General features: G+C 44.3%; 2 protein-coding genes across 3 annotated transcripts; one reads left to right on the top strand and one right to left on the bottom strand.

Annotated features, from left to right (window-relative positions):
* LOC144169388 (SH3 domain-binding protein 5 homolog) lies at window positions 1–27,165 on the bottom strand. Of its 2 annotated transcripts, none has more exons than XM_077698509.1 (10): window positions 27,044–27,165; window positions 23,020–23,082; window positions 20,339–20,467; window positions 20,053–20,220; window positions 19,234–19,364; window positions 18,813–18,855; window positions 17,642–17,846; window positions 15,523–15,785; window positions 12,219–12,459; window positions 1–5,652 (listed from the first exon to the last, which is right to left on the bottom strand). In XM_077698509.1, exons 1-9 carry the CDS (start codon window positions 27,062–27,064, stop codon window positions 12,295–12,297), a joined length of 1,188 nt encoding a protein of 395 aa, XP_077554635.1. In that variant the 5' UTR covers window positions 27,065–27,165; the 3' UTR covers window positions 1–5,652; window positions 12,219–12,294. The 2 variants fall into 2 exon arrangements, with proteins under 2 accessions (XP_077554635.1, XP_077554634.1); XM_077698508.1 differs by lacking the exon at window positions 27,044–27,165 and adding an exon at window positions 26,585–26,692.
* LOC144169389 (PAXIP1-associated glutamate-rich protein 1-like) lies at window positions 26,883–27,836 on the top strand. Its single transcript, XM_077698510.1, has one exon. The coding sequence runs from the start codon at window positions 26,975–26,977 to the stop codon at window positions 27,479–27,481; it is 507 nt and encodes a 168-aa protein (XP_077554636.1). The 5' UTR covers window positions 26,883–26,974; the 3' UTR covers window positions 27,482–27,836.

Genomic DNA, 27,836 nt, shown 5'->3' with positions numbered 1-27,836 from the left:
TTCAAAGGCACCACTTTATTAGTCAAAAAGACCAAACATTCTTGCACCCTTCAAGAGGACGGCAAAGAGTTTCACGCAGCGCTTCCGATGAACACCGCCTCTTACCAACAGACTGCAAAGTAGGTGCAGTGTGCGTTTCATTGCTGTACAGTACAACAAACTGTGCGCTAATGCACATCTCGGACGTCCTCGCAGCCTCAAGGAGTTCAAAACTAAGTGTACAATACAGGACCACTAAAGGTTATTGCTCCTGGCACGCTATTGGGAGCCCGAGACCATACGTGCGGGATGAAACAGGCATGCATATACAACAGTCAGTAAAATGCGAGGGCTCCTCTTGCACACTACACCTGAGAAATGGAAGCACAAAGGATAATACGGAGTGCTAGTTAACTTACACAAGTATGTTTTTAAAACAGGGCACATGCTAGGATGGAAGAGAATTCATTTCCTGTTGATTTCAACATGCTGAATATGACTTGCTCCCGTCCGTAATGCCACACAGCAAGTACTACAGTCATGCAATGATACTGCAATTGCGAAAACCTGTGTCGATAAAAGTACAAATCACTTTGCAACCTGGATTAACAAGCCTCCGTATTTTTCTTCTCACTGATTAATAAGAGCTGTAGGTGTTTGCATACTGCAATACACAGTCAACTACAATTACTGCGTAAGCCCCTCATTCGTTTCGCTGCTTGTGCATATGATTATGAAAGCAAGTGTAGACGCAAGATAAAGTGAAATATTTGGCAACCTAAAACACATACATGCCTAAAATCATCTGTGAGCGACATTCTGCAGCAACCTGTGTCTTCAAGAAGCTGGAGTAATCATTATGCTAACAACAGCAACAGCAAATCGTCAGAGTTTGTACTTGTCACACTTTCACATACTCACTGTGCAGATATTTACAATTTCGATTCTTTTAACCATTTGGCCACCAAATTCCTCCTCAGGAACAATTTGGGTGCCAGATCTTCCTTGCCCAGTCATTCAAAAACGCTATGTAAATACCGGCTCGTAACTTTTTTGCAGTCAACACATAGTTTTTCCAAAAATACATGCATGTGGTGTTGGCATTTTCGGGTAAGTGCAGCTTGTCCTTCAAAGTTCAAGGGTTGGAGAGCAATAGCTTTCCACAGCTTGCTTATAAAATACTGTTCTTTGCCTCAACAAAGAAGTCACACAAAAATACCAGCCAATGTAGTGGTGTCGCAAGCTTTAGAGGAAACTATTACATGCATCGATGTCAGCGAAGTTTTTCAAAGCTCACTTCTAAGTAGCACGAGCCTTCTGAGCAGATTCAAGCAGTGTTAAGCAGCAGTGCTCCCACACATTTCCTTCCCGAAGCCTGTAACAGAAATTAAGAGCGAAAATCCTTAACGGTATTTCGAAAATACACCTGACCTGTACTCTGCAAGTGAACTTTCTTGCATACTTGTGTAATTCTCTGCGTTAAAATAATTCTATGGGCTTTTTTAGCTGAGAAACGCGCAAACACGTATTAAATGACAGGCATGAAATGACTGTCTTGGATTTTAAAGCCACTTCATTCACACTTTTCAGCCAAGCTGAAAAGTGATTGCAAAGGTCATTGAAGTTTACTTTCTGCTTAATTTGGTGGAGTGTTTTCACTCAATGGCGCAGCTTGTGAGCACAGGAATATGTTACCCCACTAACGTGCTACCCGACTGCCTCGACCACCACTAAAAAAGGGAAACATCTTGCACTTTGGTCCTTTCTGGTCATGCATTGGTCATTGGTCCATGTCTGACTGCAGAAAGAGCGCTTCTTAATGCTGTGCCCGTACACCCCTCAATGTGATCCGTGTGCATGTTTGGCTTTCTCTCATTTTTAAGAAACAAAATCACAGCTACCTGAAGCTTTTCTAATGCTTCCAGCAATGAAGTGGTTGTGAGAAGCATCGCAATTGGAATTCTGCCTTTCTTTTTGCTCGACAACAGCACTTGAGAATTACAATTTAACTTTTTCATCACACGGATGTAGATGCTGCAGAAATGCATGGAGGAGTAGCTGCAATTCCGCCAGCATCATCTAACAGGAATTTGCAACATGGCTTTGCGAAGAGCAACGACGACATCAGTGAAGCAAACTTAATTTTTCTATCTAGAAAGTAACTTTTCCTGTCTAAAAAGCTCTGAGTGACAGTGAAGGAACAATCAACAACTGACACATATTGCGCACTTTGCGGAACCACGCATTGTACAGCTTGGGTAAAAAGAAAGATAAAATAATAAATGCCAGTAATCCAGAACACAAGCCTTACTCTCGTCCTAACTAGTTGTTCAATTCAGTACATTCAAAAAAGGCAGAACAAAGTGCATTACACAGAACATAGTATACATAACTACTAGCACCAGCACTATACTCAACCAGCTCCATCCACATGTGTAGAGCAGTACCTTAATTTTTGTAAAACTACCACTAATCACCGGGTCAGCAGTCACTCTCATCAAGAAGACCATCCGGTGCAAAGCATATGAGCGACTGAAGTTAAGCAAAAAAAAAAAAGACCTGAGCAACTGAAAAAGAAAATAGGTTTCTACAAGGACATTCCAGCAAATGCAATACACCTAAAATTCATTCACAGACAAATAAAGGTGCCCGGCAGCATGCTACATTTGTAAAACATGTTGCGCATAACAGCAAGCCCTTCCTTTACACATTCACACTGTCACATTCCAGGAAACTCCATCCGCATTTGGTCAACACAACTGAACAGACGAAAAAAGGCATTTCATTCACGGGATGAGAGAACAATTTAAGTGCGCAAGTCGCAAGAAAGAAAAATTGCAAAACTTTCAGACAAGTTGTACAGTTTCTTGCAAAGAGAGATGTCATCACTTTCAGTGTGAAATAATTTCACGTGCTAAAGCGACACCTGGGCTGTGAAGACGCCGCAGTGAAGGGTTCCGGATTAATTTATACAAACTCGGGAGAATGCCAGAAAAACACAGTGCAGCTAGGAATCGAACCAGCCACCCGGCCCGTGTCCAGTAATCACATGCCGACAACTGAGCCACAATGGCAGGCCAATACTAATTAGTCTATAAAAGAGAACCCAAAGCATTCCTTTATGAAAAAATAAAAAGGTTAAAAAAGAAGGCATAAGCACTAAAATTGAAACAAGAACTTTTGTTCTTAAAGGAGCCATGAAGACAAAATACAAGTTGGGTTTATTAAAAAGACGGCTTAGTCCCGATAACAATGAGACCAATATCATCGCAATCTTCGAACAAATAACGGAGATATTAAAGAAAACGTGTGAGGCCGTGGCGACCCCCTAGCCAATTTCCCGCAACTTTTCTATGACGTCACGGAACCTTGTTTGTGCGATTGGCGGCCGCCTAACCGACCTGTCGCGACGACACATGACTGGACGTCTGTAATGGGACCTCTAGTTCCATTTGACCGCATCACTTGAATGCTAACGTGCAGTTAACGCACTGAAAATCATGTTTTATTGTTGGCCCGTATGACGTCATTCTTGCTCATAACACGTCACTGTGGCGCGAAATTTGAATGTTTTTAAACACTTCTTGCTTTTTTTTCGTTAAAAAACATCTTTTGTGGCTGTAATGGAGCTGAGTGAGATACTGAATCCTAGTTCTTTCAAATTAAACGAAGTTGTATTTTCTCTTCATGGCTCCTTTAAAACCCAATATTAAAAACAGATAACAGCAAGCAAGACAGACTTATAACACAGTTATTTAGCACACTATGCCTGTTGCAAGCAAGCTCAAATCAAAGATAATCAACAAGCTTCAGCATACTATCTAGGAAACATTGTAATTAACCAAAGGTACATTTTTTTATAAATTTGTATCTATTATTGTGTAGCAATGAGAACATAGTTTTTCCATTTTGCCCCAAGAAAACCCCGCCAATTTTTATTGCAACTTACAACATTGCAGAACCAAGCATAGAATTTACTACTAGAATAAAAGTGGCATACTCAATGTCTCCACTCCATTTAAAATGCGAGAAATAATGTGACGAGAAACATTTGTTTCACATGCTTCACATTGTATTTGAGCATCCTTTGCTACATGATCATTGAGCATTTTTCGCTCCCTAACAACTGTTAACAGGTGACACGCACCTAACACTAAGAGCCACGGAATAACCACAAGCACGCTACCATTACAGAATTACGCGGTAATTCTCACCCAAGGCTAATGAGGAACGTGTACAGTGTACAGATTCTGAACAAAAGTCACGTCTACAAAGCACAACACCGCATAATCTCAATAAGAGTTACAAAAACCTAACCTTTCCACCCAGACAACCACTGGATCATTGTTGCAGCGTGAACGGAACTAAAACATGAATCAACTGAAAGGAATAATGACATCGATGAAAAACAGAATACTGCCAAACATGTTAAGAAAATCTAATGTTTCACAAGCAATATTTGATCAGCTCGGATAAAGCAGTACCTTTGAATGCAATTTTTAAAACAAAACTGTAGACTAGAAAGCAGCGAGTTTCACTGCAAAACAGAGATAGAGGAGAGGTAGGACACCGTCATGCAAAATTCAAATGTGTGTTGCAAATAATTTCGCGCAATTCAAACTTAATGAACAAAAAGATTGCAAGCTAGTGAATCTAAACCCACTATTGTCCCACCAAAAAAAAGGCCATGAAAGGAGATCAACTAAAACTATACAGACTTCTCGGCTGCGTCAGCGGCAGCTCGAGACAGATCAAGCATAACGCACAGCGAAGAACGCTGTTCGCAGGTCTTGCATTATACAATACGCCTAGTATTCTGAACACTACAAGCAGCGCTTTTGCAGAATATGCATCGACCACCGCAATGCTTCCGAAAATTGGCTAATATGTAGAACATAGCAGCTTGTACACAAAGTCCTACTTCAGGACATATCAGGCTGCCCCTCAATATCACACAGAAGAAGAAAATACTACTCCACATGCACTCATTGTCTCTACAGATCAGTCGCAGTCCTGCATTCAACCCTTGCTGGCTTGCCTAACTAACTTCAGATGCAAACAAAACAAACAAAACCATTCACTCTTTGTGCGATTCTTAGATGTAACTGAGAAGCAGATTGAAGATGGGGCTCACGAACCTCGTTCTCATGTTGTAACCATGTTTCCTGCTATAGCAGCTATCATGGCCAACATAACGAGACATCATTTTAAAAAAAAGGCTAGTTAAAGCCAGTGCTGCCTACACCAGCAGGGAACTAATATAAAACAACACTGCTCCTTGCTGGAATCTACTATACACTAAATCAGCCAAATAATCAATTCACGATGCTGAGATACACACTTTCAGCCGAGAAAGAAAAACACTGGGTGTTAATTCATGGCACCCAAAAAAACAAGTATCCGATGAAACAGGCAACCAAATGAGCTGTAAATGCTAACCGATAACAAGACGTGTAACGGAATACATCGACGCTAACTTCATCAGCAGTGGTAAATGAGCGGCGCTGGAGATAGATTCTGCTGCCACGTGGAATCACCACTGGTTGTGCGATGCGTTATTAAAACCTACGATAAAGTGTCAGTGGATGAGCTAAAGAGTGAAGTAGGTATATGGTACCCCACTCTCCATTGGGAAGCCCTGTGTGAAGCGGCAACTGGACGCGTGTAGCCACCCTGCAAAGCAGAAAGAAAAAAAAATTAAAGCGCTACGGCACGCCAGGATTACAGCTAAGATTCTGCATTTACTGAATGTATTTTTGCAAGGTTAACACACTTTATGAGAACATTCCTTCAGAAATTAAAATCAGCAGTTTTATCCAGTGTACATTTACTCAAATGAAAGCTTACTGACTTTTACAGCAGAAATAGATGACGTTAGTGCAATTTAGTGCACCATGTAATGACTGCAGCAGCCATTTGTATGAGCTCAAGAGACCTAAAGACAAAATACAAGCTAGCTTGGTTCTTCAAAACAAAGAAAAGAAACTGCCTTGTCCTGATAACAATGATACCAATTTTATCACGAACTTCAAACAAATACAGTTGAAACCCAATCTAACGATGTCACCGGAAAAGCGCTAATTATTTAGTTATATCGAGAACTCCGTAAAATCGGGACTGTCATATAACAAGCATTTGATTCCATAAATTCGACGTATAGCCGGTATTCAATGGAGCGGAATGCATGCAGGCAACCAAGTGTGCGCCACCATATCTGTGGCCAAGCGTCTGTTGCTAGGCGATGTGCGCACAGCCCGCAGATCAGGCACCCCTCTTCTCCTCCATGCAACCGTGTGAGTGCGCCCACGGCCGGGCTAGAGCAGCCGCGTGCACGCGTTGGTGGCGGAACTTCACGCCAAGACGGCTGCATTGTTCTCAGCGCCACCGCTGCGAAGGCCGTATCAACACAGCGCGCACCGCCGCTCTAGCCCGGCCGTGGTGCGCCGTCACTCGTTACGTCGGGCTCTGCGGAATGGCGGTGCTTGTCCATGCTAAGCATGACTGTGAAACACATGACTGTTTAATGTTAAAAAATCAACCTCGTCGAACGCACAGTATTCCCTCAAGTTCAATGTGAGTGCGATTAATAACATCTCAGTTGACGCCACCATTTAGAATCGGATTGGAACAGAGCAGATGACACACACCGGTGTTTTTTTTTTCTTCGGCGTGTGGACGCAGTGGCCCAAGCCGCGCTGTGTCCTTGGCGCACCGGCCATGTCTGTGGTTCCAGTGTTGCCAGGCGAAGAAATTGACCGGTAAACTTTTCAACGAATAGCACCTATAAAGGGAGGCGCATCCCAACAGCTACCATGGCATCGTAACTGCGGCGGCCGCGGCGCTTGCCTGCCGAGAGTTTAGCAATACTCTAAAAGCCGGGGCTTCCCCTGAAGTCGTCGCATCCAAGCAGACGCGTGAGACACAGCGCTTTTTATTGTACCACTTCCCCGCTGAGCGGAACGTTCTTGGCTCTCATATCCTCAAATCACGTAAACAAAGCTTCCTCCAAATTTTCATGCGGGGTGCTCTTGAGGTTCTTTTTTATCAATGCAATTCGAGACAAAGCGGCATGTTTGATGGCTTCCTTTCCCTTCAAGGTTATGGAAAGCGTGCCGGCCGGGACGTTGTCGTCTGCGGACACGGGACTGCTGAGCTTAACTCATAGAGCTACGTAAAAACGAAACTAGATGCCTCGATTTTTTTTTCTGGCGTGATGCAATAACCTTCGTGACGTTCTAACAAAAAACATTCAAAATTTCTCATTTTTAAAATGTCGATTTCTCGAAATATTTCGTTAGATTGGGAATGACGCAGAATCTGTTTCATTAGTTCGAGTTCATAAAAGTATTGAGCCGTATAGGCCCCTGCCGAGGAATCCCAATTTGTTCGTTAGATCGCGAAATTCGTAAGATCAGGTTTCGTTATATCGAGTTTGGACTGTAACTGAGATATCAAAGAAAACGCATCGTGCAGTGGCAACACGCCAGCCACTTTCTGGAAACTTCACAGAATCTTGTTTGTGTAACTGGTGGCTGCCAAAATGACTGGGCGATTGTTGATTGATTTATTGATTAGGGGGTTTAACGCACCGAAGCTACGACTGGGCTATAAGGCGCGGCACAGTGGAGACTGTTGAGAAAGAAGAGGCCACTTAGCAATGGCCTCCAGTTCGTAGAGAATAAAGAGTAAGTAGTAGTAGGTGTGGCGACATCGGAGAACACCTAACCCTCGTCTTTTTCTTGACTTATCTGACACCTTGGTGCTGAAACCTGGGACTGATCCGGACCACTCGGACCTTTGTCCGAGTGGTCCAAATAGATAAACAGACTCTGTCCGAATAGACAGTTCAACTAAGCAGCAACATTAGACACCCGGATATACCCACGCATGGAAACGAAACTGGAAGGCGAACAGCTGGCAGTGTAAGGCCGGTTTGAAGCGCTGTCGTCGGCGGAACAGATATCTGGCGACTGGGTGTGATCTTTTGACTTGCATCTGAAGTTCTCATCGCAGAAATCGGGTTAGGGTGGGGCGAAATCAGGAGTGGCGTGCTTTGTTCGAGGATCAGTTGCGGACGCTCCAGGCGCCATGGCAGGTAGCCTTGAAGTTGGGTAACTGCGTAGTAGCCCTAAATATGAATTTCGCGATGCAGAAACGAAACCGAAACTGTTGTAAACTGTTCGCGAATGGTCCTGGGGTAAGTAGAACTACCACAGAACTTAGAACAACGTGCGCAAAGTCAATATAACTGCCTAAAATCATAAAGTAGCTTTGCAACCAGGCACTGCTTGACATTTTCAGCCGACTTCTGGGATTATTACTGTCAGAGCGCGAACCTGACGATTGAAAATCGTTTGCTGGTTCACCATTCACGCAATGATAGCAAAAAACAAACGCTGGTGCAGAGTAATTACGAGTGGCACGCATTCTTCGTTGGTAGCAGTGACGCGCGATGACCACGCCCCTTTCCCACACCCAGGTGATTCAAAAGCGTGTCAAAAATCACGTTTCCGTTGCAAAAATGAAAAAAAAAACTGATTTTGAAAGGCCTTTTTTCGATCTAGCTCCGAACAGCTTTACTTGTTCGAGCAACGCCTGGAACGCTATGAAAAGGCGCTCCCAAAGTATCGATCAAATTGATCGATTTGAATAGGCGTGGTAGCGAAAGAGTTAACACACAGCTTGAGCTTCACCTTCCGCTATAATCTTTGGGAGCAAAAATTCAGTGTTGCACCCATATAGAAGAGTAAATACTGGCCACAGTCTTTATGCTGAAAACTACGATTGAGCAAAAAGAAATGTGGCTGCCATTCAACGAGCTTCTGGAAATAGCGCGATGCCACTTGCACGATTGAAATCTAGGCTCAACAGGCCTAAGCTTCCGTCAGTTGGGATAACGCCATTTAGCGGTGACATCATGAAGTGGTTACCCTTTTGGGAGCTACCTGAAGGTACCATCGACAGCAACGAGAATTTGACACAAATCGAGAAGTTCCACTATTTGTGGACCCTCCTCAGAGGGAATGCAGTAGCAGCTTCTGTAGCAAATTAGCCGACAACAGAGGCTAGCTATCAAGCTGGCAAAGATATCTTCAAGCAAAAGGTTTGGCAACACCAAAAGAATTCAGCAACATTATTTATACCAGCTACAATCCCTGCTAGATGTTTTTTTTTTTTTCCTCTCATCCAACACTGCAGCTTTATGACAATGTGATGAGCCAAATTGGAGGTCTCACAGCATTGAACGTACCGACTACTTTGTACGCTTCTATGCTCATTGACATCCTTCTGAGGAGCTTCCCACAGAACATCATAGTGAACTACCATCGAAAGAAAGCTCACAAAAGGTCTCCCTCAACTTCCTCACAGATGGACTCAGCCGATGAGTGCTTCCAGAACGTCCTTAATTTTCTGTGCGTCGAGATTGAACGCTGCGAGAAATGCGCTGCCACTCACTCCTCACTGTTCGATGAGACGATATGATCCACAACATGAACCAAGTATTTCCTCAAACAAACGCCGTGTTCCAACCGTATCAGTCTTCTACAATTCAGACAACAGCAATGTCTTGGATTGCTTCTTTAACGATGCCAACCACCAAGCTGAAGACTGCACATCTCTTGTCTCAGAGACGATAAAAAAGATTTTCTCTGACGCGATGGAAAATGCTTTCATTGCTTGATGTGAGGACACAGAGCTTCAGACTGTCGCCGGAGAATTGTTTGTCGTTAACGCAACTGATGCCACACTTCACCACTCTGCTTCCCGGTGTGTCCTAAGCAGCCAATGCCTCAGGTATCCAGTTCACGTGCTGCATGAGCATACTATGCTGAAGACACATCGGGAAATTCCACCTCCGATGAGACCGTCCTTCTGCAGACATTTCGAGTCTAGGCCATCTACAAGGAAAAAAAGGAGCTTTCTACGAGGACTAATTTACTGTGGAACTCGGCAAGGTTTTATTTGAGACAATGTGTCAAAGAAATTGATGCTACCATTTGTAGGAGAAGTCGCGCTGTCTATCAACCCCTTTGAGAAATCTAATAGAGCTAGAAAACAGTACCGGATCATCAGGATCACATTCCAGAGCCAATAGAACGATTTGAAATACACTTTGGATGTTAAACAGGTACCAGAGATTTGCCTGGACATTCACGGAGGTACTACCAATGCACCCTACGTGCAGAGGTTAGTGAACTCATGAAGAGAGATCACGGATATAAATAAGTTCGGGCAGGGCAATGGGACACCTGGCATCAGCGTGTTAATAGGAGCTGGCCCAATGTGGCTGGTCATGACTCCAGAAGTATGCCAAAGGACCAGTTCAAGCCTGACAGCCATCAACACTATATTTGGATGGACCTTTCAAGGTGCGACAACCACAGCACGTAACAACTCGATTCCTAAATGCATGGTCTGCATTTTGCCCTCTTCGATGGACCCTCAAAATGATCACCTCGACAATAAACGTAAGCAGTGCAAAAACTGGGACTTGCGAGGGACGCCAATAGAACCAACCCAAGATACCAACAAGACTAGCAGCACAGTCTTTTATGACTCCAAGCAGAATGTGCTAAGGCCGGAGGAACAGTGGGGGATCGAAACCTGTTCGACGACTTGGAAATGTCCGACATTCAGTTCAGGGCCGATGGAGGCCAGAGACCCAACCAATGCTGATGGACATGCCTACATACTGACGGGTCCATGAAAAATGTTGACCACAGCGTAAGCTCATCACGTGCTGTGGAATCTCGATGAGTGAACCGAGAGCCACATCTTTACACTTTGGAAAAATAGGATGGCCGACGCAGAAAAAGAGGACAGTTTATTGAAGCCCCGTGCTATCAACGTTTCTACCATGAAACAACAGGCACTTTGTGCATTAATACAGAAAATTCGGGACAAAGCCCTTTCCGCCATGAACTGTCCACATTCCAGTGACCTAGGACTCAAAAACCTTCTCTACTGACTCCACGAACACGAAGCTAAGCTGAACCTGTTAGACGAAGAGCTTGAGCCAAACATAGTTCCCCAATGTCCCAAAGAAGAATTTATTACACGCTTTGAATGAGAGGAGATTATAATCAACACCAGAACCAGCTTACGATGCGCTTAGAACAAGGTATCAAAACAGAATTTCAGCGTACTAATGGTGCATTATCCAACATCTCCAGATTGTTCAGTCATGAGGAAGTCTGAGAAGGAACTGCTAGTTAATCGAACTCCACATCATTTAATACTGACGCCGTCCTATTTGATCATGGACCCCATTAATGAATCCATTCCGGGTGACGCCTCACCAGACCATACTCAAACAGCAGCATCAGAGAAGATGCTTAACAACGGAGACCAACCAAAGCGTAACTTACGATGCGCTTCAGATATATGAAGGCGGAAAATTTAGGAGGCCACTGAAGCCCTTGATTAGGCGCACCAAAGAGACGCACCCTCGGAAGCGACAGAAAACTCGTCTGTTCAGCAGAAGGCCAGAAAAAGACAGTGACACGAACAGGTGTGATGTACACAAATTATGACCATAAATGGCTTGAAGTGATTATGAAGAAAATCGTCGACCCTCATCTGGAACCTACCTTCGTCAAACAAGCTGTGGTTGCTGTCACGCTAATAGAACTCGTGGTTCTCTCTGCACGTCCCGGCCCTTTGTCTGCTGGTTTTCCACAACGGAGGGTTCTGGATTAGTTCTGACCTCCTAACGATCTTTAATCCACGCCAAAATCTCGACACAGACGCATTTTCCCTTTTCACCTTTATCAGAAAAGTAGCCACCATGACTGGTACCGAACCCATGTCCTCCGGCGCAGCAGCATGCCTTAGCCACTGAGGCACTGCGGCGGGTAACTGGCTGATTGTGGTGTGTCTCCTACTTCTGTTTGACTATCCTACTTGAATGCTAATGTGCAGTTCACACACTGACAACTATGCTTTTCGTGTTGACCTGTAATACATCACTCCTTCCTGCATTACGTCTCTGCAACACAAAATTTTAAGTTTTTCAATATTTCTTGCATTTTTTCAGCTAAAGAAATGTCTTTCTTGGCTAAAAGTGAAGCTGAATGAGAGAGAAAGAGGGACAGAGAGAACGATATTTAATGACGATGATACGCATGCTTGTATAGCGCTTTTTATAGGCAAAAGTCTTCAAAGGCTTGTTCTTTTAACACTGAACGAGGGTCACATCGACCAGGTTCTCTGCACCTCTCTAACCCTTGGGATCTCACCTGACTTTGGTTGTGGCTCGGTAGCCATTAGCCGCCCTTCCCCTTCAGAGCCTTGTGCGCTGGGGAAAGGCTCCTACTACTCCGCATTGAGGTCCACCTCCTCAAACTCGTCCGGGCCACAGATCCTAGGTGGAGCCGAGGATCGGAATGCAGCAGGCGCACCGGTGGATGAGAGGGAAGGTCGAAGAAATGTGGTCATGCTCGCTGGAGGCCACAGTGCCGGGCTTTGGCGCCCCCCAACCTTTGCAAGAGACGAAAAACAACCAGGAAATATCTTCAGTTCGAGATCAGTTTACACCGTAAGAATAGGACCAGTTCATGTGCAGAAACTTTCTGTAGCTGGTTTTGATCGAGACTTGAACAGGAACATTCGTGGCTATGCCAGAAACTTTTATGCCAGTGTCGCTAGCTGTTTTTTGCTGCTACAGAAATACAAGTTCAGTAATGTTCTAATTTGACCACAGTTAAGTAGAATTGAATTTACAGGTCCTGCCAGGGTATAAAGCTACATAGTTTGAACTGGCCTCATTTGATTCTTTGCCTATCTAACCAAATATCAGAGGTTGAATCACCAAGAGTCTATTACACTTGGGACTGACTCAGCACAAAAAAAGTACTTCCCAATGCCCTGAATAAGGTTGAACTTTTAACTACCAAACAATATCATATACAAAGCAACATACTCTAATGCAGATAGCTATAAGTTTCAATTTTAATATTCCTTCTGCAAAAGGAATTAGTAAGTACACAAAGCAACCAATAAAATATGCAGATATTCAGAGATTGTCTGCTAATTCATAGCATTCTTACACCGCTTGTTTACATTAAGTTCTTTACAGCAATATTTGGCTATCAGTAGCTAAATAGTTTGGGCTATTTTATTGTTTCCAAGTTTTCTTTTGCTTCTTGTCTCCAGTGATGTACACTTCCACAATTATATCTTTCAAGTGCCTTTACTTCGCTAATTACATTTTTTCGCGCACAAACAAGGCGTATTGAAGGGTTGCCTCATTTTTGGTATTCTTTAATTTGTATTTCCAACGTCTTTTTCTGGTTGGATTCAATGTAGACAGCATTTTTCAGAAGAGATGTACAAGATGCATATTTCTGCTTTCGTCACTTTATTTTTGTAAAATTTGTATTTTTACTATTCTCATTTTTCTTGTTTTTCACAATTCTGCCCAACCAATTATCTCCATTTTTGCTATTACTATAGGGACTAAATGTGTTACCGCCAACAATTGTATATTTTTGTGGAAATGCAGGGTGTTACACGGTTTGCTCATTTTTGCTATGTTTTATCCATATTTCCAACGTCCTTTTCCTGGCTTTGCCAAGTTAGTGAGCATTTTTCTGAGGAGATGTACGCAATGCATATTTCTGATTTTGTCATTTCATTTTTTGAGAATGTTTATTATTATTTTTTTTTTTTCTGGTTTTTCAAAATTTCGTTCAACCAATCATATCCATTTACGCTGTTATAACGATTAAATGTGTTTCTTCCACCAATTATTAATTTTTGTGCAAATGCAGAGCATTACACGGTCTTGGCAGTGGGAGCGTTTGACAGAGAATGCGTGTCAAAGAATGCTACGCATTAAAATTTCAAATTCCCAAGGCACATAAAGAACAGTTTTGGAACAAGTTAATCTGCTCAGCTTGGAGCAGGTATATGTCAATGACAGATTGAGAGCACCCATCCGGCGAAGTCGCTTCATAGGGCAATGAGAGTTGCTCTGCTGATATTGGCGATTCAAATAGAACTCTGCTCAACCAATATGTCCCTCATCCGGCCTCCCCCACCCAGGCTCACTTTGCAACATACAGTCTCACATCAGTAATTATCCACTTTATTTCCGAAGCACAACAGTTTGCTTTGGGATTGTTCTCTCTCTTTCTGATTGCACTGAAAATCAGAATGAACTGTACCAGGTTGAGAATAAAGCGCTTCTTTCCCAATACCCGAGTAAAAATATTGTGACTGAAGCCAGCACATCTGCTGTGTAGGATTAGCTGCAGAAACGAGGGTTTTATAGCATTGTAAACAGTCACGTCTTATTGGGTTCATCGGCCGTAGTAAAAAAAAAAGAGAGAGAGAGAGAAAAGGAATAATTCTTTCAATGTGAGAGGGCACCCGTCATTCATAATTTAGACACATTAGAAACGAGTGCGAGCATGCATATGCGCTGTGCAAAACAACAAATACCTGCAGATCCCCACACAGGGCAATGGCACCATGAGTAGAGTGCAGAAGGGGGGATTGTGAATTCTGTCACAAAGTGAGGTGAAATGTACAGCTGTACGTGCATAGTCTCAAAAAAATTTAGAGCCCTTCCACTACTCTGAAGATGGAAGGCTAACGAGGCTGTATTGGTGGATCAGATATAATGTATGGTGACTTACTGCATTGACACATGCACATAACTTCTTCAGAATTAATTCTAAGTAAATTTTTACATAATTTGTTTAGGGATAGTTTCGATGACCGTAGTTTTCGTCTGTAGATGACCATGTATCGGCAGCACCTGTAAAGTTTACAACTTCACTGTAAACTGAAGGTAAATAAAACTCAGCAAAATGATAGAATTGTCCTAGTGACCCAATTTTTGCATAATTTTTTTTTTCAAGATACCTACATTAGATTAAGAGCCACAGGGCATTTCACACTAGCTTTGGAGCCGGCGCAAGTGATTTTTTGCCGCCGCAACCTGATAGGTGCTTGCACTTTTGGTCAAAACCTAGCGCAAGACGACTTCACTGTAAAAGTAACACGCTGTTGTAAGGCAAGTTCCTTACTATACTCGGTTACAACTGAAGAACGGCACCACCTCATGTAGTGTATCACTCCGCCAAAGCGCCGGACCCGTGACGTCAGTGCGCACGCGTATTGAAAGGGGTTTGCTATGAATGGGTGATATTGTCTGCCTTGTCTCACGCAGTTTGTTTGTCGTCACTGGAGTCGTTTATAAGCATATTGAGTCCAAAAAATCACGGGAACGGCTCACGCTATGTTCAAAACATTCCCAGTAACGCCCTACTTGCGCCGCGCGGAGAAACATCCGGCGGCTACGGTGATAAGGCACAGGGGCAACTTCCGGTGCTGTTCTTAAGTTGTCACCGAGTATAGCCGCTCTGACTGAGCGGCTAGTAAGGAACGAGTAGTGAGACCAAAACACCAGCCGCTCCGACGGAGCGGCTAGTGTTCCAATCTCGCATTAGGAGTGAGCGACACGCTCAAACATATGAATCCGGATGGCCACTTTGTCTCTGCCATTAAAATTCGACATAGCCACCCGCCCCTCACCTCGACCAAAGACGGCCCCGGAGAGTCCTCGAGGCTGAGCCCCGTGAAGATGTCGCCCATGGCCGTCTTGGTGAGGTCGGTGGGCAGCGACAGGGTGCTGCCGTTGGAGGGCGAGGAGCCCAGCGAGCCGTACGACTCGGACTCCGCCTTGGAGAAGGAGCAGGGCCCGTCACCGCCGCAGGGGATGTCCAGCAGCCGGGAGGAGGCGGCCGTCTGCCGCAGCAGGCTCATCGAGGCCTCCAGCACCCGCGAGTGGAGCTCGGCTGTGCCAGGGGCGGCAAAACGGGCGCAGAGCGTGAGACAGCAGTAAAAAGACCACATCAGAAGTTATGTTGTTACCCTCGCAATGTCAGAAAAACAAAAAAGGTGAAGCTCGTCGCACAGATTTGGATCGAACACACCGAAATTTGCTGAGTGCAGAGAAGCAAACAATAAAGCGTTAGACAGTGACCAACAGTAACTGCATCAAGATTTCAGTGCCCATTAAAGATCCCCAGGTGGTCAAAATTAATCCGGAGCCCTCCACTAAAGCAGTCCTCATAGCCCAGTGTAGCTTTGACACGGTAAAGCCCTCAAATTTGAAAAATTTGACGCTGACCAATAAAGGAAGCTGCGACTGCTTCAAGCTTCTTCCTTCTCTTTTTGCTTAAAAATAGTAGTATGAGGCATTGAACAGACTTGCAACGGCAGCTGTTTGGACGAATTTATATAACATGATTGTACTTGAAAGAGCAAAGTTGTGATGGAGACAATAGCACGAGGACGACAATGTAAGGTGTTTTGAGTCGCCCGCTTGCTGCTGTCTCCATTGTAAGCTTGCACTTCCAAGTAGGATGGCAGATAGACTTTTTGTTTCTTTTTTAGCAATCTTTTTTTTACCCACCAATGCAAGAAAACAACACATGCTAATGAAAACGAAGAAAATAAAAGGGAAGAAGTCCAATCTGTTGCTGCATACACTGCAACATGCAACCATCTTGGTCACAGGAGTTAACACTTTGTGGTGTTCCACAACACTCGTAGCACCACTGCAGCTGTATATGAAAGAAGAATCAACCACATTTACACACGAGCGTTTCACTTGAGTGTAAAGTAGCGAGCAGTCTGCCAGAAAACTAGTCTTAAAAAGCTTCATTTTTAAGTTCCCCATTTTGCTAAAAGCCACTAGGCAATTAATTTCGAGGCCTGTGCGAATAGCAACATCCTCATTTGGAGTAAATACGAGGCAATAAATCACTTGATCTGAACAGTTTCGAATCAAGGCAAATAACAAGCAGATGCCACTGCCTCCCCAGAACCACAGTTCTCTGCAACTGGGGTGCACCTGTCCTACTGACATTTCATTACGTTCATCTGTTGCACAATATGACGTCAGCACTGTACGCGCTAGGCTTACTCTTTTTCCGCCGCAGGCAATGTGCTGACTCGCCACCCAAGCTGGAAACCTGGGTTCTATTCTCACACGAACTCCGATGTACCAATTTAACAAAACTTCTTGCTCAGCTAATTGGTGCATTATTTTAGGAAAAAAACGTGTGTTAGTTTAGCTGTATTCTTTTTTCGTCATATATGAATAACGTGGTTTCAGGTGAATAAATAGTTGAAAGTTGGTGCCCCATTTGTCGTTTAGTGCCTGCTTTTGTCCTCGTATTTTTAGCACCTTAGATGTTTTCCAATGTACCTTTTTTTTTACAATCCAATTGATTTACTTTATCGAAATTAATCCACATACGCACTTTGCTACTAATTCCAGCAATTTTGTAGGTTTCTTTTACTTTTCACAGCAGCAGTCATTTCCTGTGCAGGACAACACCGTTTTGTCACCTGATGCTCTTGCATTTACTGCTTTTCTCCAAAGTTAGTTTGCAGTCTTTGTCCGTTGTTGTAGTATTTTGTCTGGGTTGCGGGTATAATATAACCGCAGCCTCATTTACAGAGTTTCTTCTTGAATTTTTTATGGTCCCGAACCTGGCAGTGGTCTAATATCTTTGAGAGCGGTTTAGAGGAGGGATGTGCCATATCAACGTGTTTAAATTAATTTAAGTTCCACATCGCACCAAAAGTACTGGGTTTGCACCTATTTTGGAACGGAATGTTGCCGAACAGAGTTCCCACACACCTGGGTCAGGGTGCTGAACGTCCCCGCTGGAGACTGGCGGCGTCTTCCGCTCGGCGCCGACCCCCGGCTCCCTGGGCGGCAAGTGGGCCTTGCGCCGCTCGTGGATTTCAGTCGAGATCTGCTCCAGGCTGTGCAGGGCGTCTGTGTACGCCTGCTTGGACTGGATCACCGCCTTGCGCAACACCTCCACCTGGCCTTTGATCTCCTGCCACGGGAGCAGGCAGGGGAGAGGGAGAACAGACGAACAGCGGTTGGCACAGCACGGGACCTTGGCGTTGAGTTTGGCGCAACAATGTTTCATCACAAGCAGTTACATAACAGGCAGCCGTCAATTGTGAGTGGGCAAAAAAAGAGGAAGCAGTGAAACACCATCAGGGAGGATGTGGGAGGCCAAAAGTGTCAACATGCAGTAGATCCTTGCTCGAACAAAGTCATGAGGGGAAATCATAAACATTAAAAAAAAGCTGTATGAAGAAGAAGTTGTTTACCTGCAATTTAAACCCGTGTGGGCAATTACAAGGCTAGTAACATTCACGTGTGACAAATTATAATGGGAAAAGCAATTTTTTGTTTTGAAACAGTTGCCCATTTGCAGAACGTTTAAAACCCATTTTGAAACGCTTGCAAAGCTCAGCAGCACGAGCTTGATGTGGGTGCATTGGTGGAACATACTTAAGAGACAATAGTGAAAAAGACAGGAACGTCTGTTGTACTGTGTCCCTTCGTCCTGTCTTTTGCGCTATTATTTCTCAAGTTTGGAAAGCTCAGACTCAGACACACACAGTTAATGTCATTTCATGACCTGCTTCTCTTTTTTTAGGTGGTTGGATGACAGTACTCGTTTGATTGGTTGGCAACTACTTTATATACACCGCCCCCTGGAAACAGGAACTACTACAGGCAACACTCGAAGACGTAAAGCAAAATTTTTAATAACAAAAATAGGAGTTTTCATGTTGACAAGTTCATCAGATTTGTAATTAAGGAAACAGATATAAAAACACTGCGCAAACAAGTAAGCACTTTAAGCACAAAATATTTGTTCAGCAACAAAACACACTGTAGCTGTTAGTTATTTATTACAGCTTACGCATATTTAGATGCAAAAAAAGCTGACTTTTTCACAGCAGCGTTTAAGTATTTTTGCAAAAAAATACAGAACGTTCCATACCTGGAGCTTTTGCTGGAAGGCAGCTTTCTTCTCAAAATACAACCTGCAGGAACAGTTGACAAGTCACTTACTAATGAATCCTAGCAATGCTTTTTGTTAAAACTAGTACATAAAAAATTGGAATAATTTCTGAACATACACAGCCACAGAGTGAAATGTTGCCAGGGTGGCACAATATGTCAGCAAAACTCTATCAAGGCAAGGGACAGCTAAAGCCACCTCAAGAAAGTGCATTAAAAAAGTCCTAGTACACCAATAAGTGACACACAGCACATGGTATTTGCTCCGCCTTAGTGAATCGCCAATCATTACAAACACAACCTAGTATGCTGCTGTTGTTGTCAATGTCAGATTATTAGAGATTTTGCTGCAGTGGACAGCTTTACATAACACGCAGAGGGAACGAGGCGTCTATACTCACCTAGACTTGGCTATGTCCTTTTTGAGTCTTCGTTCGAGCGAGTGGACCTTGTGTTCTGCCTCGGTGAAGGAGGCTGCCCGCTTGCGATGCTCCCTCTCACTCTCAAGCCTCATCGCCTCTGCTTCCATAACCTAGCAAGCGAGGCAGATGGTTTAAACTTGCTTCAGCAAAGGTCGGCAGATAACAGAACTTCCCCTCGTTCACAACAGGCACAACTAGAGCTGCTAAATAAGCTATGCAGAGCGCAATATATTACATGTTTTGCAACATTGGTGCCAGACGCAATCAGGCAACATTCAATTTCAGAAGGCCTATATTTGCCTAAATTATGACATTTTAAAGTATTGCTCGTTGAAACTGCCATGTCTGCTAACCCAACTTCTATAATGGAGACACTGAACTGAATCTAGGAGTAAGGAAAGCCAAGTTAGTTGGCAAGGTTGCATTTTGAACAGTGCTAGGAAACGTCTTCCTGTGACGCCGTCTTCTTAACGCTGTTCAAAATTAATCTAGGAGATTGGCACCAGTGCTTAAAGAAAACAAAAGAAAGTGTGCTTATTAAAGTTTCTTTTCTGAACTGAGATGCAAGTGCCCTATCATTTCTTTCCCTAACTTGACTTTTTTTTTAGGGCAACGATACTTGACAATACACAGGGCCTTAACACTCGAACAAAATGCTACAAAAGCTCTGGCGAAAAGTTTAAACCCGCTTCCACTATCCAGGAGAAATCATCTCTCAGCGCGCAGACATGTCCGCACACACCAATTTCTCCCACATCACAGGGGCGAACAGAGCAAATCCCCCATCCCCTTGCCCACCTTCATGGTGGCGTGGTTGAGCATCTCCTGCCAGGCATTGTCGAACTCCCACTGAGTCTGGTTGGAGAGGAAGCGCTGCTCGGCCAGCGAGATGGTCTCTTTGGCCGCCTGGTGCACCTCCGACGCCCGCTGGTACTGCACCGCTGCCCGCTGGCACTCCAGCTGTGCCTGTGGGTCACAAGTACCCCGGTTCCATGATAACAGCCCCGGTTCCCGAGATGCGCGGTACAGGGACGAGAACCATTCGAACATGAATCGAAGGACGGCTAATGTGAGCAGCAAATACCTTGTGCGCATATTCTTTGGCTTCATAGTATGGCCGGGCCGCTTCAATGGACTTCCCAAGCTTCTTTGCCAAGATGCGAAGCTTGTGACTAGACTCGCTGAGAGTGGCACGGAAGGCGGAGTTGGCATCCTGTGGAGCAACACAGTAACGAGTTTGGAACACTGCCTCCTCTGAGGCATACATCATCATCATCGCCGTTGTCGTCATCGTCATCCTATCTATGCCCACTGCAGGGCAAGGGCCTCTCCCATAAATCTCCCAATTACCCCGGTCCTGTGCTAACTTCGACCAATTTATCCCCACAAACTTCTTGATCTCATCTGTTCATCTAACTTTCTGCCGCACCCTACCACGCTTACCTTCTCTAGGGATCCACTCTGTTACCCCTAATGACCAACGGTTATCTTGCCTTCGCATTACATGCCCTGCCCACGTCAATTTCTTCTTAATTTCTACTACTATGTCCTTAACACGCATTTGTTCCCAGACCCACTCCACTGTCTTCTTGTCCCTTAATGTTACATTTATCATCTTCTGTTCCATTGCTCGCTGAGTCATCCTCAATGTAAGTTGAACCCTCTTAGTGAGCCTCCAAGTTTTTGCCCCGTAGGTGATTACCGGTAAGATGCAGCTGTCATACACTTTCTTCTTCAGGGACAGTGGCAGGCTCCCATTCATTATCTGAGAATGCCTGCCGAATGCACTCCACCCCATTCCACAGGTAACCAAAAATTAAAGCAGCCCCTGAGGGTGTCGTTCAACACTGCTCTCACCCTTTTGGGGGGGCCCGGGGTACAGGAGAAACTTTATACGTTTAGAGCAGAACCAAAAATCAGTTCAGACCACTACACACAATTCACAGCCCACAATTCGGGTAGTGGTTTAACGGGCCTGGAAGGCACACAAAAGAAAAGAGGCCAAAAATACCACCAAGCCTCTTGAAGCAGAACACAGTTTAATTGCAGTCACCAATCAGAGAAGTTCCTTCCCTTGTCTTGCATCTTTCGTTCTATCTGCTTAGAAGAGCCCACAAATATTTGGCGAGATCACATGTACTGCCTCCTCTTCGCTGAGTATCACCCTTTTACAGACTACTTCCTGAATGTTTTACACTCTAAGCAGGCATTCTTTGGATTCTAGGTGGACATATACAGTTAACAAGACATCCCACCCCACAAATCCGTCACTCTGTCTAATGAAAAAAAGACATCTCCCTAACTGTGCAATAGCACACAAAATTGAAAATAGTTAAAACGCTTAAGGAGTTTTATGTACCGCTGCAGTGAGGTGGATGTCAAAGTTTTCTTCGCAGAGTTTTATGTACGCTGCTGCAAGAATATTTTTAAAATATTAAAATACACACTGCACCATCATGTAACTTTGCACCATGATTGCAGAAACCTGTTGCCTGCCGAAGACAAAAAATGTCAATCTTCAGGGGCTTTTAATAAAGTAGTATAACTTGTGCCACGCAACTCCGCAACAAAATGTTCTTGCCCATTAAACCGGCCCTCGAAAAGGACACAAAGAAGAAAAAATGCCTGCAAATAAGCCAATATGCCCTGCGCAGTTGTCCTCTAGCAACAGTCACAAAGCACCCTGCGTGCTAAACAGGTGCTATCAGAGAGGCATTGTCTACTCTGGGCACTTGAAAAGAATGCGGATAAAGCTAAAACAGGAGATGATCTCAACTGATGACTGGTACCTTAAAACAAAAGGCCTCGACTCCAATTCCGAAGGCTGGTCATCTATTGCAACAACGGAATGTGACACAGATGCTACTACGGACAGGTACAGGACACAATCGAACGACTTCAAACTGAAGGTCTTACATAGACGTACACACCTGCTCAATGTGGTCACACGCATGGGCAAGATAAGGCCCGCAAATGGAAAAAGAAATCTCTCGCGGTAAGAATCCCTCACTTTAGCCACACCTAGCATTGTCTTGTGTGCCCCGAAGGAATTTAAACGTCAATAAATGAACAATGCCTGAAGAATAAGTACGCTTTTGCACAACTGCAGCAGTTAGTGCAGTAAAAGGCAGAGACAGGGTGACTTTAAAAGGGACATGAAGACAAAATACATCTTTCCTTAGTTTGACAGAACTAGCCCTCAGTAACTCACTCAGTGCCAGTCCAGACACAAAAAACTTTTTTAATTAACCAAAAAAGAAAACATAAGAAGTGTTCAAAAACTCCCAAATTTTGCGCAACAGTGACATGCCATGGGCAAGAGTGACGTAATATTGGCCAGCACTAAAACATAGTTTTTAGTGTGTTAACAACATGTTAGTGTTCAAGTGATAACATCAAACGGAAGTAGAGGCCCTTTTACAATCACCCAGTCATGCGGTGCTTTAGGTGGGTGGCTGCCAATCGCACGAACAAAGATTCTTCGACATGAAGAAATCACATATAAACTGGCTAGGCAATCGCCACTGCTTCATATGCTTTCTTTAATATCCCAATTATTTGCTTGAAGTTTGCCACAAAACTACAGCTAACTTCGGCACAAAGCAGTCCTTTTAAAACACCAAACTTGTACGTTGTCTTCATGACCCCTTTAAATGATGGACAGACATGCGCCCACCACAGACAAAGCAAGTCGACTCTCAGTTTCCTCCCCACTGAGGGCGAAACTCACAAAGGAGTAACAATAAAACAGACGTCCGTACTCACATCCAACTCAACTTCTAGCCGGTTGATCTCATCTGTGCACGTATTCAACTTCTCCAATTGTATCTGCACGAGAGAAACGGCCCTTAAACGAGGCAGCTCCATAGTGAAAGCCCGGCTGTTGCAAGGGCAACTGGCCACAGCACAAAAGCAACCCCCGTCACCGCTTGCTGGACTCGAGAAGAGGCCAGCTTTTTCAAGTGCTAGGCAAACAGGGAACATATGTGGTCCGTGCTTGGCGGAGCATGAGAAATCTCGCACGCCTTTCACAGCTCTCTCTTCTAAGCAGCGCTGATAAGATCAAAGTAGACAAGGGCTGTGATTGCATGATAGTAGATGTTGACCCTCTCAATGATGAAATAACCACCAGGGGGTACTTCGCGTTTTTGTCTGTGAACTAGGTTCGATCAAACAGACAGCGATCTGATAGCGAATAAGTAAGCTATCGCAGGCAGTTTTCCTTCAAACAAAGATCACTTAAAAAAACAGGGATGACTCCTTCAATCCCAGTGAAATTGCACTGCAGATGACGGCAACAGGTTTAGGCTGAATCGACTTCCTGCGAAGTTTCGGTTTCAGTTTAGCAAACACATTGCTCAACGTGGTCGCATTTATTACAAAGCCGTCTTTAGTAAAGTAAAAACAGTGTAATTATTCTCAATGCTTTTTCCTTTCAGAATGAGATTTGCTTTTTACAGTGAACTGCAGTGGCTTTAGTAGACACCAACATTACACTCAGGATGCACACACCAGAACATTATGCATTTTATTCAGGGTTTAGAAACCAGTACCTGCTTATTTTCTCAGGGCATAAAAAGCTTGCAGGCTTCATATATAAAAGCTTGCGTTGAACTCTTTCGCAATAACAAGCTGTTCGAGTTCATACCAGTGTCCCATAACAAAACCATTTTCTTTTCTCAGTTTTAAAACAATGTTTAATATTTTTATTCGTGGCATGTTCGATGCAACGCTAAAATTACAATTCTGTAGCCCTTGAAAGCAGCATTACTTTTTGCACAGGTTTGCTGTAGCACAGACCCGAAAAATATGTCAGAAGGAACTTTGCCAACATGCATCAGCAATTCCTTATCAAAGACAGCAAAATGTCAACTTTTGTGCCGTAGCGTTACATACGCTGAAAAAATATATATATATATATTGCATGGCATTCCTGATATGCTAAACAAAAAGTATGCATCATTTATACGTAAGCTGCCATTGTAGCCCCTTGGTGACAATATGCATTGCTGGTGCAAGAGCAGACCTATTGTTACGCATACTATTTTCAAATAAGGACAAAGTGCATTGCCTTACAGCGACTGGGTGCCTAGAATTCCAACAAGGGCAGCTAACAGATGTGGCATTCCACAAAAGTTTTTTCGCAAGTAGGAAAGCTTTGAACTCAGACCACGGCAAAACTGGACCTAAGGGATTATGGATTACAAGAGCGGTTTTGTAATAGCACCAGAACAAAGATGAAGCTTTTGTATTCGCAGACTTTTTTCTGTTGTGCGATATAGCCATGCATGGGCAAGATTCTCCAAAAACTAAATTTGCTTTGCGAATACGTGACAGTTTTAAAAATATTTTCTTGTGTGTTAACTAATTGTAAAATATGTCACCCTATGCATCACCAAGGCTACACTCTGCTTGATAGTATGAGGTTTTTCTTTACGTCAGCAAATGATGGAGTGTGTAAACATCTTGCGGGGAATAAAGGAATGTATATAGCCTCGCGATGAGACAATAAGATGCCCATGAGGAGGTCGAATGATGAGTGCCACAATATGGGGGCCATTTACAGCATCAAGCAGCAGAGTTTCCACAACTAAGAAACAAGTATGAGTTCTTGGGTCTGCACAAGATAAACCATGTGAAACTTCCCGGAGCTGCCTCTTTCACTCCCCATACTCAGCCCACCCACAAAAGGAAAAATTTTTGACATGTGCACCAAGTATCTTTAAACTGGAAGATGCAATGTGTCTTATCGATACATATCTCACTTATACATTGTTTATGTATCAACTAATACATGAGATAGTGCTGGGGGAATAAATTTTCTCACTTTTTTTTCTTGCTGTTATTTACTGGTCGGGCGTAATGAGCAGTGGGGCCGGGGGCGCCTTATACACCTATTTCACTAGCACTATTAATGTTAAACTTTCTGCACACTACTTATGACGAGATAAAGTACATGTCACAAATACAACTCGTGCCAATAACGGCCACTTTTACAGCAGAAAAATATTGTCAACAAAATTTTTTGTTCCGATTAAACAAAATTCGCACTCTTCGTTGAAGGATGGTGCGAATTTCTTTGGTGCTTTTTGGACACACTGTGTAACAAACAAACAAACGTAATTTGCTTCTTTTTTTCTCCCGGTGCATTAATTTTTGTTACTGTAGTTGACAATGGCTGATCGCGCCTAATTTAAAAACGAAGCGCCTTAGGGAGGTTTTCTCCACTGCCTAGGCGAGCTACCCGCAAACAAATACCTCAGCGAGTGCCAAGAGCAAATTGCATTCACTCTACCACGACGCGAGGGCCCGTGGTGTTGAAAGCATATCCGGCGCAACTTTAATTAACCCCCTGTGCGCGCAGCAAATGGCAAAGTTCTTCGTCCTTTCACACTCGGGAAGCGCTAACGATTCGGCCTGCAGATGTTCACGGCCGCCGACTGCGCGAATGCCTTCATCCGCGCAACCTTGAGGGCTTATTGGCTTCGCTCCTCCACGACGGCGCAAGCTCGAAGTCATGCAGGCGTGGGCCGTAACCGGAGAAGGCGCGTAACTGGCCTGAGCTGGCGCGGTTTTTACGTAAACTCCCTCGGCGACTGAAACAACACGCTGGGTTCCAGGAAGCCTCTTGACGCAACGCGCAGCCTTGAGCTTGGGTGCGCTACGGGAATCTTCGTCCCGTAGAGAGAAGACGCGCGGGAACTGGCGGAAAACATTCAACGCGCAGAGAGAAAAGCCGAAATAGCACGGAGCGCCCAAATTTGATTTTGTCCCGCGTGTACCGTATATATAGCATCGATCACTTCCTTGAGTAGCGGGCCGCGCGGTCTATTTTCAGAATCCGCTACAGCACCGGCTATCACGGAGAAAAATCAATGCGTTGTTAAATGTCGCGGAGCAGGTCACGTAGAGGAATCGAATGTGCGGGGACGTCTGACCAGCTCACGCTCAAAAAAGGCAGCCCGCCGACCGAAAGGTCAACGAGGTTATATTCATCAAGCCGTACGTCATCCGACGCTAAGGTCCAGCTTTCGAGACGCGCGTCCTAAGATCGCTGACGTCTAGGCGAAAGTCTCGGTTGTGGGCTCGGAACTTCTACCTATCTTTTCTTCTCTTTCTTTGCACAATACGGCCACCAGATTGAAACGAAATTAGTAGCAGCGAAACTATGCAGCATCGCATCGCGAGCGATCGACGCTGTTTACAAACACGAAACTGGCGCGACAAATTAGGATGTGTTATATAGCGCACTGTTAATCCAACTAGACTATGCCGAGACAAACTATGTCCCTTATTAACTGAGAAGAATTTAGAACGAAAGACACTTTACTTGAACTCGGGGATCCAAAGTTTCCTCTCCAGCGTCATCAGCCATCCGCCGTCTCTAACCAAGCCCACTGCGGCCATTGATGCCTTCACGTAGTTTCAATCCTACAGGCTGCGACATCAAAACTTTAGTTTCGTATACAATGCCTAAACTTAAAATAATATCAAGCTTAAATTAAATTTGTAATCAATAATCTGCTATTATCTTTATTTTGAGTTTTTTTATGCAACACGCACGTATTTGTTTTGATTACGGTGAATGTAATAGTGCGGCTGAATATAAACGAATGTAGATTAGGCAAACAAAAATGGCGCCTTGTACGAGTTTCTCGTAGACTCCTTATTCTGGGTCTTTTTACTCACTGCAATACCGTATTTCTGTGCCGGAGTCGCAATGAAAAATACGATCATGGACACAACCGAAGAAGACTGGAAAGTGGATTGCAGCGACGAAGAGAAATACCTGCCGCCACGCGACGACCATGGTGGCACGTCGGACTGGGAGCCCAGACCAGAGGAGATCGTCGAACTGTACACTACGCTGGCCGAGAAAGGTTCGCTTGAGCTAGAGTGGCGGTGTCCCGGCCGCCGGTCGCCGAGTGTCCACTCGAACGAGTCCGAAGGAGCAGACCGACGGGCTGTAGCGGAGGACGAAACCAAGACTTCGGAGCCGAACGAGTTCGACTTCGACGACGAAGGTCCCGACCCCAGCTGCAGCCCCAAGATTACGCCACGGCGCAGGGCGGCGCCGGTCTCCAGTGTGCAGAAACGTGTCGCCAAATTTGACAAGGTCGTTTTTGACGTACGTAGACAGCGCGAACTTGAAGCCATTGATAAAATCGGACAGCGACAGCAGCCCCAGCAGGCGGACAGCTCGTCATCAAGTAACAACAAACGGTGATGACAGGGCACGGCGTTTGTCCCGTCAACCGGCCGTGACAAATAAGCCCCGACTTTACATGCCGGTTTTGTGACTCCCAGGGCCGCGCACGCGCCGTATTTACGAACCAATTTCACACTGATAGGCCAGTTTTGGTGAAAAACAATTCACCGTTATCATCTGATCATCTGCGTCTCATCAACGATCTTCACTTGGTGCCAAGTTTATTTCGATTCCGGTGACGAAACTTAGATTCTACGGTTTCTCTTTTTACGTTTGTGTGTTGACCGTGCGTGTGTTCACTTGGTTTGCGCAGTGTCTTAGATTAAGACTGGAGGGAGGTTTTTAAGAAAAAAGAACTTCCATATAAAAATCA

The sequence above is a fragment of the Haemaphysalis longicornis genome, unplaced genomic scaffold (genome assembly GCF_048455015.1).
Source record: "Haemaphysalis longicornis isolate Haplotype H1 unplaced genomic scaffold, Haemaphysalis longicornis Haplotype H1 scaffold_2, whole genome shotgun sequence".
Lineage (NCBI taxonomy): Eukaryota > Metazoa > Arthropoda > Arachnida > Ixodida > Ixodidae > Haemaphysalis > Haemaphysalis longicornis.
The sequence above is the reverse complement of the archived record's forward strand: the minus strand, read 5'-3'. Positions and strand labels throughout refer to the sequence as shown.